This window comes from Polypterus senegalus, chromosome 1, assembly GCF_016835505.1.
Source record: "Polypterus senegalus isolate Bchr_013 chromosome 1, ASM1683550v1, whole genome shotgun sequence".
Taxonomy (NCBI): domain Eukaryota; kingdom Metazoa; phylum Chordata; class Cladistia; order Polypteriformes; family Polypteridae; genus Polypterus; species Polypterus senegalus.
In genome coordinates this window covers 104,619,772-104,633,709 of record NC_053154.1, presented here as the reverse complement: position 1 = coordinate 104,633,709, position 13,938 = coordinate 104,619,772, and the positions used below count along the sequence as shown (strand labels likewise).

The window sequence follows — 13,938 nt, the reverse complement described above, 5'->3', positions numbered from 1 at the left end:
TTGGGCAGGTTTGTGTGGTCCAGTGGCTGCAGGACGTCCGTTAGTGAAGAAAGATTCACTGATCTTGACTTTGCCGACGATGTTGTGACCTTCATGCAGTCAATGGAGGCTCTGATCGGGGCTCTAGAGAGACTGAGTGAGGAATTTGAGTGTCTGGGCTTGCATGTGTCCTGGATAACAACCAAGATCCAGGCCTTTAATGACCTCTTGGGCATAGCCATCAACAGTGTGTCTGTCTGCAGAGAGAGTGACAACCTTATCAAGACGGGAGCCCGGGATTCACAGACATTTTTCATTCCCGCATTCCCGGGAATGAAACTGCTGTAATTCCCGGGAACGACCAAGCTCACATATATAGCGTGTAAAAGTGTAAAAATCGATCAAGAAATAACAGAGTTATAGTTGAAAACTGAAGACTTTATTGACATCTGTCAGACAATAGCTTTGAACAGCAACTTGAAATTGCAATGCATCAGTCTGTTGCATCCGCATTATCTGTGCCAAGAAACTTGCCATCACAGAATGATGACAAGAAACTGGATGCATCAGTAAAAGCTGAAATGGCGCTGTTTCACAGCAACGACAAGTGCAGGCATTGTTTAGAACAAGTGTATCTGTATCTGATGACTTTGCTGCCTACTTCAATGGAGACAAAGCATGCTTTCTCAGCAGCTGGCGTACTCTGCACAAAGTACGCTCTCGCCTGGACGACTGCACACTGGACACGTTATGCTTTCTATGCTCTTATTACTGCAACTAACTAGATCGGGGTGCCCACAGTTTTTCGGTTTGCGAGCTACTTATAAAATGACCAGGTCGAAGTGATCTACCTACATTAAAAAGTATATATATATATATACACACACTGAGTATACTTTATACATAAAATATAGGTTGTCGTACCTTGCATAACTGAATAACCTTTATGGCACAATAACAATTCAATACATTTATGGTCTCTACAGTATATGGATTTAATCATCTTCATGTGGGAAAAGGCAGACTCGCATAAATAAATAGAACCGTAAAATGCAGTCAAGGAGCCTTTGAATTCAGCTGATTGAAAAATGACGGCTGTCCGATTAACTGCGATTTTAGTTCCCTTTGTTTTTCTCAGATCGCTTTTCGGAAGGAAGTCAGTTTCGTAGTTTTTATGAACAGTTCGAAAGTGCTTTTCCACATTTTCTTTCTTTGGAATAGCAATGATAGATTGACAGATCAGACAAACGCACTTCGATTGTGACATTGTGAGAGAAAAAAATCCTCTTCTAATTCCACATAAAGCCCATACCCTCCCCAAACAATTTTTTTAAATCCCTTCTTTAGTCGATATAAATTGGAAGGCTAAATAGATCACAGCCGGAGTTTTGCAGTAGCTCACGCGTTTGATCGTGCAAGCGGGATAACCAGTGTCTTAGAAGAAAGGAGATCTCAGACTGGCTGCCCTCTATGTCAATCAAGTGGCAAATGCCATAGAGAGGATATATGATAGACTAATGTTTAAAAAAAAAGTTTTTTTTGAATGCAACGCAATCTACCGGTTAATCGCGATCGACGCATTGGGCACCCCTGAACTATATACATGTACTTGTATGACAGCATGAACTGCTTGTAGATAAGGTTAGTCTTTTATTGGTCTCAACATATTGCATTAGTTTTATTAAAACTAAGTGTCGGTCTTCTAAAACCGTTCACATGTGAGATGCCCATGCACTGTGTCATCCCCGTGAGCCCGGGATTTCCAGGAATGACATGCTGGATTCCCGAATTCCCAGGAATGGATAAACCCGTCCTGGAATGGATTCCCTAGCAGTGACATTCATGTCTCTGGTGACATGACTACTATGCAGTCAGTAGATGGAATGGGATAGCACATATGGTCACTGGAAAGGGGTGTGTGGCACTCCTGATATCTATGCCAAAGGATGATGGTCCAAGTCTTTATAGAGTCCTGGTGATTCCTGTGTTGCTATATAGTTGTGAGACATAGATGCTTTCCAGTGACCTGAGATGAAGACTGGACTACTTTAGTACTCTGTCTCTTCAGAGAGTCCTTGGGTACTACTGGTTTAACTTTGAATGAGCAGTTGCTCATGGAGTCCCAAGTGAGGCACATTACCTGCTTTATAAGGGAGCGTCAGTTACTGCATTACGGCCATGTGGTGCAATACCCTCTGAAGGTGATCTGGCTCACAGGATCTTCATTGTTAAGGACCTGAGTGGCGGGAACACCGACGTAACACCTAGCTGCAACAGATAGATGGTCATTTCCGGAGGGTGAGACTAGACCACGTGTCTGCCAGTGGGTTGCCAACCAGGATTCCAAGTGGTTTCGTCATGTGGTTGGTGTGGCAAGGCGCTAATGTACCATTGCATGCTTCCCAGCCTGACCTGAGCTTACCTGACCTGAATGTTAGTCCATTTTTTGCAGAATGAAAGGTGTGCATTACTCACATCAATTTCTGACAAAGGTAGCTTGAAAACATTTATTTCCTCAGAGAAGACCACCAACATCTGTGGAATAAATGAGTGAGAATTTAGAAATAGAGATTCATAAAGACTGAATTATCAGTCCGTGATAGTGACCTTTTTAAATAAAATAGATTTCTTAATTATAGTGGTGCACTTTTTTAGTAGTGTTCTAAAGGTAGTGCTGTCAGTTAGGGCACTTCTAATATATTGGTAATTTTTGCTTAACAATTTTTAGGACTCCATACTGGATCCAGCAGACTGACTTGATGTTCCATGCCTATCTGCTGTCATTAGAGTTATATTCTCCCAGTGTCTATGTTAGTTTAATTAATGAATGTAAACTGACCTTGTTAGAGTGTTGGATGTTGTGATTTGGCTCTTGTAACAGATTGATGCCAAATCCAGGTATCATTGAGCTTTGTTGAGATAGGCTATGACCCCTTGTGACCCCAAATTGGTTTAAATAAAATTTTTAAGTGTTTTTTTTTTTTACTTTCTTAATATGATTTACCCCTAAACTCCTTTTGAAAAACTAAGTGTTATCATTCCTTCTAGCTGTTGAAGTATACACCTCTCAATCAGTCCACTTTTCCACATTTCCACTCTCAATTATTCTTTAAATCCTAATTCATCAATTAATATAACAAGTTGCTTGTGGATAGTGGAAATAAAGTGGAATACCCAGACCAAAGATTCATACTCAAGTAGAACAGTCACAGAGATTTTACTCTAGAACAGGCTCTAACTAGGGAATAAACATTGTGAAGCAGCAACATGAGCTGCTCCTCACCACGTCATCCACGAATATCACTTAACATAAACTTAGGATAAACAAAATTTTCTTTTTAACCCTTAATTGAATTAAACAGGTTTTTTAGTGTTACAGTATGTTAAATGTGTCTTGTGTGTCAGCCATCAAAGCTAGAAAAAAAATTTAAGTAATCATTTCCTCTTTTCACCCACATTTTCTTTCATCTTCAGTCTTGTATTTTGTGTGGTGAATAGTATGATGTTTGGATAAGATACCTGGTCAATGAAGGCAACACAGGGGACGAAGGCAGAAATACAGTATATTAGATAAATATCTGGAGTAAGAACTGTGCAAAGTTAAGAAAATTCAATAAATAACATTACAAGAAAGGAAGAGTGTCCAACATAGAAGAAAGAATCCAAATAAAAAAATAATTTTCCAAAACATTTTGTTAAAGAACATCTATATATATAATTCACTAAGGCAAGACACCCATGGAAAGCACGCCGGAAGGGGCGTTGATTCAATAAGCCGCCGACAAGTAAGACACCTATGGTGCACGCAGGAAGGAGCCACGCCCACCAACTCCAAGACCATTAGATACGACGACAACTTGCAGAGCTAGGCCCACCAACTCAGACGCGACAACACAGAAAAAAACGGTGTCATTTATATTCGTCTGTCGTAGAGGCCACGTTGACTGTTCATAGAGGCATGTTTTAGAGGCATGTTTCTCGCGGAGGTGAATCGCCATATACAGCGTGTAAAACGGTTTGCGAGGGGTATCCCAAGGGATCCTTAAAACAATCCTTTACAACTGAGGTTAAAAGACAATGAAGTAAGCAGTCTTTAAAAACCGAGTTTTCGGTTACGACGCATGACCGTGTGCACCATAGCAAACTGTTTTACACGCTACATACTGCAATTCGCATTAGCGACAAACATGCATCTTTTTAGATGCTCCTGCAGGAACACTGAAAGTCTACGTGAGTCACAGGTGCATCTGGACTTTGCAAAGACGACAACAACTCAAGTAACGAGTTGAAGGTAGGCACATGAGCGGTGGCGGTCCGCCAGTTTTCAGTCACAGACGATTATGTGTTGGTTCGTTCCGTGCATGGTTACAATGTTGCTTTTCTTGCTGATTTATTACATTACCGATTTTTCAAATGTTAATTTTCTTCCTGTGCTTAAAAATCATTAAAAAACTGGCCTGATTATGCAGCGTATGATACGCCGCGGGTTGGATACTTTGTAATAAAATTTCATTGGATAAAGTTACCAAACATATTTCTAATTCATTCATTCCACCAGAATCAATCACATATTCTTGTGGCATCAAACCACAAAAATTGCTATTTTATGCTTTGATATCTGGAAATTGAAAACATTAATTATGTAGAACTTAGAAAAGAACTAAAAGTTTTGTGAGACCTGGATGTCAATATTGTGAATTTTCTAGGTTTTTATTTTGTCTTTTATAGTAGACATCCATTTTCAAAACTGTTGCATCAACTACGGTAGTTTTTTGCTTTGAATTATATTGTTAAGCACCTCGTTCACATCATCTAAATCTTATGCTCTGTGAAGGCAGTACAATTTGATTTTTTTTATTAAAAATATTTAGAAATGTATTATTGGGCAGTTGGATATGTAGGCAATGGCCAGCACTATTATTATTTAAATATGAATAGATTAGTGATATATCGTGTATATACTGCATTTACACATATATGGATGACCATGTGATGAAATACATATACATTATATATCTGCACATATGTTTAAATCAATCAATATAGCTTTCACTCAAATGGAAACAAAAAGTTAAAGTGACCAAAAAAGTCAGCCAAGTCATGTATTTTATGTGCTTCTTTCCTTTTGAGAAAAACCTCATTAAGAGTTGACTACATTCATTAAAGTATTATACCCCTGAGAAATTTAACAACAGTAAACAGAACCGATCATTATATAATTTATTCTCATTTTTTAAGAGAAGTACATACCTTAAACATTGAACAAGGTTACAGATCTGTGGCTTGTAAATTCAGTGAAATCCCTTGATGGTATGGTACGTCTGCTAAATATAGAACCTACATCAAGCAAGTGTGGTGTGTGGCAAAGGTAATTAAACCAGTCAGATAAGGAGGCTAAGCAAAAGAGGTAACAAAAAAATAACAGATGTTGAGCTGGAGAAGAGAACAGCTCATTTAACCTTAGTTTTACAGTTCTGGGCAGCATCTCACAGCAAAAGGGCGCAGTAACTGACTAGCCAAGTGTTGTAACTGCACTTGCTTTCTGGATGCACAGCTAATGTTACCTGTGGCCTCACAGAATTTTTTTTTATATACATCGCATCAGTGTCGTAATGAAGAATATGGCACTTATTACAAAAATGCTCCGGGAAAAAAAAATACAGTGGATATGCACTGTTGCAAATTGATTTTAGGGAAATTACATGCATGTAAGCTTCTGAAGATAAGTAAAAGATTGTGTAAAGTATGTCAAATTTTCAACTGCTCAAGGCATGTTTTATTTTTCTATTAAAATGTTATAACTCATTATCCTTTTATTTTTACTGAGTTAGGCTTTTAAGAGTGTAGAACAAAAAATCAAACTGAACAATAAAAAATCTATAAGGACCAGCACATTTGCTTAGCACTTAATGAAGCTCATTCCAAAGGATGCTCAGGACAACAGAAAAATGGATGAGTCCAATTTCAAGGGCAAGTGGCTTATTTGAGTAAACCCAGATAATAGTCCTTAAACTATTTGGTTTTGTTTGTTGATCCAGGGCATCCTGCATACAGCACAGTAGCCAACTGGTTTCCAAAAATAAAATACCTGTAAACAATCATAGGCATCCTAGATTAAAGACATTTGAGGGAAATATCCAAAGCTTCTTTCACTGTAGACAAAAGAAAAATGCTACTTTTGTACATACGATATGACATTTTGAAATACAAAGCATAGTGTGTATATTGCATTATTTAAAAAAATTATTTTTGATGAGTTATTTGGAAGAGACCATTATTTTAAAGAGCACTGTCATTTTTACAGTCAATTACTGACCTGATATTTTAATATTTCACATATAAATAATTCTTGATGAGGTCTCACTTGCTAACTTCAGTTTCATCAGCAACAGATTTTGAGTGTCCGCATTTGGTATTGTCACTGCTTTGTCAGTTTTTTACTACATTATTCACCGCTGCTAATCTTATTCCATTTTGATCCATTGTCAGCTTATGCATAATAATTGATTGATTGATCAGTTTAGTTGTTTTTGTGCTTAACAATGCTTAAGGTAGTTTTTTAGCACATAATCTACACATCATGTTGCAGGTTGAAGGTGAAGGTAACTATGGAAAGAGGTCAACAATCTTTCTCTAATTAAGAATCATTATTTAGAGTAAAGGGGAGGTAGAGTAGAATGAAATAATATTAAAGTGCAGTTTGATAAACAGTAATAAAGTAGCTCTGTATGCTTATTTTATGAAGGACAATAAAATTATTTTAGCATAATATTATGGTATCCTTATTTTTTGCTGATTGTTTTTATTAATGCCATCAAGGACATAACTGGAGACATTCTGAAGGAGGAACATTTTTTTTTTTCTTTAAACCAGGAGACAGCACTTTAAAGAGTATCATCAGAAAGCTAATTTAAAAAAAATCATGTTTAATTTAATAGTGTTTAAACAGTGTTATTAGCTACAATACAAAAAGTTTGGAAATAATACTTAATGCTTGAAAAAAGTGGTTGCCCATCAAACAGTAAATGAGAAAAGCTAAATGCCTGTCGTTTGCATGTGCATAACACATTTCTTTTAGGACTTCAACTAAAAATAAATTTTGCAGCTAACAGTTTTTGTAAATTGTTTATTAGTGCACTGTTTTAAAGATAAGAAAAAAAATAATTCTAGCTGCAATTAGAGGTTTTTTTTTTTTTTGCCAAAGTTTACCACAACAGTGGTGCCCCTGAATCATACCTGCTTCTCCTATCTCTATAGTGAGGATGCCATGGAATATTCCAAAGAGTTTGTCACTTCGGTTGTTCTGGGAAAGGACCTAGTGCCTAGGTAAGTGGTTGATGTGCTAAGGCTGGCATGTCTTGGGCTAGTATTTGAGCCAAGAGCAGAGATAGCTTGACAATTTCTTTCTTCCAGGATTGGTCTGTCACAGTTGGAAGGGTTCCGACGTCATCTACTTGAGGTTTTACAAAAAAGCAACAAGCCAAAGGTATACTAAAAGAATGATACTTTTGTGTTTTTATAATGTGCCTTGTAATTTTAAGTGACATTTTGCAAAATGTATATACATTTTTAGGTTTTATAAGTTAATGACGAAAATATGTAAATGTATCCAGTTGAAAAGATTAACTGAATTGAAAGAGGTTCTGTAGCACCAGAAAAGCTACCTTGTATTTGGGGCTTTTATTAACCAAAACAGTACTATAAGTAGTAGGTTTGTGTAAGTCAGCCCTTTGGGATAGTCTTTATCACAGTTTTCTTGCAGTATATTTAGTTTTTATTTCTTTAGGAGATTGGTTTTGAATGATGACCCATGTTTTCTCAGTGTCTATATGTATTAGTTTCTGGTTTACCTGTAACAGCCCAGAGAATTTAATATGATACAGTATTCAGTATTTGAAATAGAAACAAAGATGCATTACACACATGCTGTAATTTTTTGAAACTGAAACCATGAATCAATCATGTAGGTTATATCAAAAGTTCACAAAATACCATACACAACATAATGGATTCAAATAAGATACATTTTCCATGTTTTCTTTCATGGAGAATTGTTAAGGTTTTTTGTGTGCCTTTGATGCTTTGTGAATAGTGACATTGATAATGATACAGACACTAGCAGCAGTTGGCCCTTTGAAGTAGTGTTTATTTAGCTCTTTTTGGCCATCCAAGACAAACTCTCATTGTAGGTATTAGGTGGTGGTGTTCTTCTTTCCTACAGTTACTCCAATGTTGGCCTTTGAGATGTGTCTTAAATAGAAGAGCTTCTTCACTGCACCTCACTTCTTTTCTCCTCTCTCATTTCAATCTGCAAGCTGTTCAAAACAGTTCCCAGGACAGGCAATTTTAGTGGCATGCTGCACCCCAGTTTAACCTTATGAACTAGTAGCCAGTCATAACTATTTTTGAACTAATCCATCTGCTCCTTTGTTCAACATTCCAGACATGACTGCACTTGGCATACCATAAGAAGTTACAAAGTAAAAGACTGGAATAATAAGTGAGGAAACACTTATCTAAAAAATCTAAATTTTAGAATGTGTTTTCCGACTGTTCCCACCCACTTCTAATATTGATAGTATTGTTCCAATAAAAGTCTTTAAGAAACAAAAAAGGGAATTGTGAGCACCTTGGGATGTTTTTCCTCAATGATTAATTTACATTGACTTTTATTAAGTATTTTAGAATTCATCAGTGTTCAGTGCCTTTGGCTTTCTTACAATGCTGCTATTGTGATTCTTTGTTTTAAAAAAAATTCCTCGGCACTAATATCAACTTCTTGTCTATAGCTGTTCATTTTTTGGGTTGCTGAAGTGCTGCATCATATTTTGTACTAATTTTTATTATTAATATTATTTTCATTTATCAAAATAAATATTTTCTGTCCCTGTTTTATCTTTATGTCTTTTTTATCTTTGTGTTTTGTTTGTTTGTTTGTTTGTTTGTTTGTTAGTAAAAGAGAGATACATTTTTTGCAAATTATTGTTGCATATAACGTAGGTGTTGAAGCACAAAACAATTTAAAAATAGTATATTTTAAAAGGTGAAAATCATTTAAGTTTTATAAGACACAGCCACACATACATATAATCACCATGTTAAAATCAACTTTTGTCAATGTGTTGAACATTGTAGAATTAGAATCTAAACTTATCTTGCTGGTTAATTTTTGACCCCATCACCAAACTTCCATTTACATGGAAGGAAAAAGCAAAATACAAAGGGTAGCTGAAGAAACTCTTAACGGTTGAAGATTGGGAAGTAAACCTTCTATTAATCTTTGACAAGAACAGAGTATCATGCTTATAAATAACAGAAGGCTACCAATCTTAGACTTACCCACACTAGCATGTCTTATCTATATATATATATATATATATATATATATATAAAGCAGAGTTGGGATCCGAGAGACTGTGTTTGTGGAGGGATTGAGAGTTAAGGTGGGTGGGGGAGTCACGTGATCATTTCCCCTCTCATTCACATCATTTCATTCACTTCATTTCGCTCCGAGCTGAGCTCCACAGCTGACGCAGTTTTGCCGTTCTTTTTCCATAGTGTTTAGTCCTTTCTCCTTTACTAATTTACTGTTTAGTACATGCGGTACTTAAACAGTCACTCATAAAAGAGGAGAAGACTCCGTGCAAGAAGTGGGTATTGAAACTGAAGTTAAGTAAAACCTGTTAACCTAATCAAATTAAATCAATCGGTAAATGGTAGTTTTAGAACAAAATTTTATATAAATCTGTCCCAAAAAAAAGAAAATTGAGTAGAGGAAAGAACATGTATTGTAAAAGGAAGAAGGTGGTAAAACATGTTCACAGTAAAGAGTACAGAACAGAAACCAGTTTTACAGAGGAAAGATTATCAACACATAAAATGAGAAAAACAGAGGAGAATTGAACAACAGAAGAATAGAAAAAGGAAAAATGGAGTTATGAATATGGTCATCTTCACAAAGATTGTAGAAGAAAAACACCTAAACATCCCTTAAGGTTCACAGAGACCATAACAGACAATAACACAGGTGCCACATTATGGGATACTGATACTGCTTTGGAATGAAGCTCATTTGTTTTTTGACTAGTCAATAAATCTTTGAGATTTCAACTGATTCACAAAGGGCAATTGTAGCACACCAATAGGGGACCAAGATTGGAGATAAGTGTAAACCAATATCTGGTGTGATGAATAATGAATCCCAATCAAACAATTGTGTTTCAGGATATCTCAACATTAATTTTTTGAATAACAGTTGTTTTACTTTGGGACTTTTCCCATTCTAAATAAATAAATGTTTACTAACTTTTACAGCATGTCAGTTAGAGGGAGCGAAAGAAGAGCTCTATGACAATGATTAAATTAAAGCAAGGATTCATTTTTGCTTGACTATTGCTAAGTAGAACAGAAAGGTTAAAACCAAAAGAGGGATCTTTTTACCTTGTTGAAAAGAAGGACAGATTTTATATTTGAAAGACCCTTAGAATTGCAAAGCGAGGCAATTATTACTGTTAAACCAGAAATATTTAACTTCTGGGTGTTTTAAAGTCTTGTTCCTTTACCACTAGGTCACACTTGCATCATCTTAAATGAATAATGAAGAAGTAAATTTTCTTTGTTGTACTACAGTATTAATAGTTACTTTGTCTAGTACTTTTGGCTTGTGAGTTTTATTAAAAGGGTGGAGTTCTGTTCTATTTTAACATTTTCAGTGGCGGATTATTATTGGTGGAACCAAATGCATTCCAAAATCAGAATTGCCTGATGATGACCTTCCAGTTGCTGCTTTCCCAAGCTGCAGACTGTGGACACATCCGAGTGACTTGACCATTGCACTGTCGGCCAGCACACCCCTGTACCTGCCAGGCAGGATTATCCATGTTGTTCACAATCATCCACCTGAACGCTCGTAAGTTCTCTGTTGTTGTTGTTCACACCACTCTTCTTTTACAGAGTACATTTCAAAAATCTGTTATTTCTGTCCTCTATAGATGCTGTGGTCAGGAAGATCCCACCTACTCTGCTATCTGGGGTGACAACAAGACCTTTGATGAAGTCATTATTTCTCCTGCCATGCTTCATGAGCATATGCCCCATATTGTCATGGAAGGCTTGAACAAGGTGAGATAAGCACTAGACAGACCAGCTGAGGTACATATTCCATAGGAATCTTATTCAGACTACTAATACCACTTAAAATGGTACTGTTAATTATTTGTACATAAAGCCAGGTAGTTATACAGTATTTAGAATTGATTTCCTTGCCCAAAAGATTAATTTTGACCTATTATGTATCTGTTTTAACTAGCAGTAGAAATGAAACTGTATATGTAATGATGAAATTTAAAAAGCAATCGTGCTACAGTTCTGTTTTATATAAGAAAATACTTGAGGAAAAGTTTACAAATGTTCTTGTAGCTTTGTTTATGATAATGGCATAGGCAAACCTTGCTATAGATCTAAAGTTTTGTCTTAATAAATGTCATTGATTTTTTTTGATACACCCTGAGAATCATACTAGAAAATTGTTTGTCATATTACATTTATTAATATTTTTGGAGGCTCATGTTAAAGTTTGCCAAATTATATTTTTGGAAATGGGACCATTGGCAATGGAGCAAATAATTTAGTGATCAAGATAGCTGAGCTTCATCTGTAGTATTAATCTTTTAACAAATAGAATGATTGCATGAACTTGGCATGATGAAGGTGAAATTATTGTATGGTAACTACAGATATTGACCAGTGTGTTGCAGGAATATTAACATTTTTAAACAGCATAACATTCAACACTCTTAAGTTTCTGGTGATGTTCCTTTGCACAGTCTTCTTCAATTAGTGTATTCTTCTCTCTCTCTTGCTGCTTGTCTTTGCTGTTATTCATACTTTCCTCCTGTTCATTAAACTTTTACTCTCGGAGGCCCTTTATCTATCTGGCTGCTCTCTCTCTGCTTGTCTGTGGGTTGTTAGTGTTTAAGTCTGGACCTTTAATTCACTCATTGCAACACTGTTTTTTCAGGTTATGAAAAGTCCAGCTGAACTGGGACACATCAATCCCAGCTCAGATTAGTCCAAACCACATCAAGCAGATGACTGAGTCACCGTTGCCATGGAGGTGAAAGTGAAGAGCCAGTTCACACCCAAATCAAAGCAGAGAAAAAGAGAGCAAGAGAGGGGGGTGGGAGGGACTGTGCTCGGTTCAATATTTTAGACTTAAGAATGCAGAAGTCTAAACTTATAGTATTAGACCATATTCCTATATCAAACTCAAATAAGAATGTCAAAGAAATTCTTATTTTTCTGTTAATATAATAACAGGGTTGAGTGTTGGGAGATGGCCTTTTGGTCATTTTCGAGTACTTTTTCATTAGGCTTACCTTCTTCTGTCCTGCTTTTGAATCATTTGGTTTAAGTATTTTGCATATCAAGGCTATCTTTCTATGAAGACGTTGCTGTTTATCTTATATACTTGATACTTTCATAGTGTTTGTATGTATGTCAATGATCAGTGGCAAATACTATCGAAGAACGTGCTCTTTGCTAATATTGAATTCCTGTATAGAAAACAGAGTAAAGCTTAAAAATAAAGTGGTTTGCTACACTGTGCTTTTATCATCGTTGTCAATCCGGTATTGAAGATGCAAGTTTATAGCAACTAAATCCCTGTTTAATTTCTAGTTGGAGTGCTTTCTGCTTTAATTTTGCATTCTCAACCCTTACTTTTTTGTGGCTTATGTCTAGGAATTTTGGTTTATTTCAGTAATCAAAGATCTATCCATCTAACCATTATAAAATCAACTTCAGTTTAGGGTTGCAGGGGTTGCAGCTTATCCAAGCAGCATTGATTACAATGTAGCAGCCAACAACTTGGGTAGTACATGAAAATTACACACATAGTGTTAGAGTAAGGAGTCAAACCCAGTGCTTTCAAGCTGTGAGGCAGTAGTGGTAAATGCTGCTTAAACATGCCATTCATCATCAAAGATAGGGTGTTATTATAATTGGGGGCTTTAAACCAGTCAGCCTGAGGAACTGTGGGTTATTTTGAGAATTTTCCCTACAGTCAACAGCCATCTGCCCCATGATTAGTTCCTGACTCAGGTGGCATGCCGCTAAGATAGTCTCCAGATTTTATTATCGTCTTAGTCTAACAAATGGGTTTAGAAAGTGAGGAATTTCCAGAATGATCTTTTAATTACTTTTGATATGATAGTAATACATTTTTCCTACAGAGATTAATACCTGCACTCCTTGCTTAATATAATTTTAAGCACTGTTGTACTATAAAACAGAAAAACAAAAAAACTCACTCTAACAGATGGTGATTTAACATAAAAACTTTCAAAAAGAGACTGAAACACTCGTGAGAAAAAAAATGTTGGGAGTTTTAATTTTTGTTAATATGTTCAATCTGTAATTTGTGCTATTAAAGAACAATGTTCATAGATATTTTATCACTTATTATGGGGAGCATTGAGAAAATTTATAATAATGATTACTACAATAGTTGCTAATGTAATTTCTAGTGACTATTATTGAAAGCTGTCTTTTAGTCTGGAGTGATTAAATAATCATTCAAAATGGAGTAGAATTTCAAAAATATTTGAAACAAATATTGTAGATTCATTGTTGTAAAAAGCAAATCCTTTGTCTGCAGTAATTATACAAATAACAGCAGACCAGAGCTAGTTGGACACATTAAAATATATTCTAATCAAAGTTTAAATACTTTTTAATTCACAGGAGGTTTTATTGCTTTAAGAAAGATATTTTTAGGGTCACTTGCAGTTTAAAAAAAAAATGGAACTTGCATATGATAATTTGAACATTTCTGAGAATTAGTCTTGGTTAAATCAGTATGTTTTTGATATTTCAATATTTTAATCAACTTCTTTCGGATGCTCCTGTTAGAGGTTGCCACAGTGGATCATCTTCTTCCATAACTTTCTGTCCTCTGCA

The 13,938-nt window shown here is 35.8% G+C and overlaps 1 protein-coding gene across 2 annotated transcripts in view; it reads left to right on the top strand.

The window, feature by feature from the left end:
* The window catches only part of dagla (diacylglycerol lipase, alpha), a 326,959-nt gene that overhangs the window by 273,805 nt on the left and 39,216 nt on the right, over nt 1–13,938 (top strand). For both annotated transcript variants that reach the window (XM_039755392.1, XM_039755401.1), the window contains 4 exons: nt 7,237–7,305; nt 7,393–7,465; nt 10,692–10,888; nt 10,971–11,100. In XM_039755392.1, the coding sequence (XP_039611326.1) occupies nt 7,237–7,305; nt 7,393–7,465; nt 10,692–10,888; nt 10,971–11,100 (469 nt within the window). The remainder of the gene's footprint in view (nt 1–7,236; nt 7,306–7,392; nt 7,466–10,691; nt 10,889–10,970; nt 11,101–13,938) is intronic.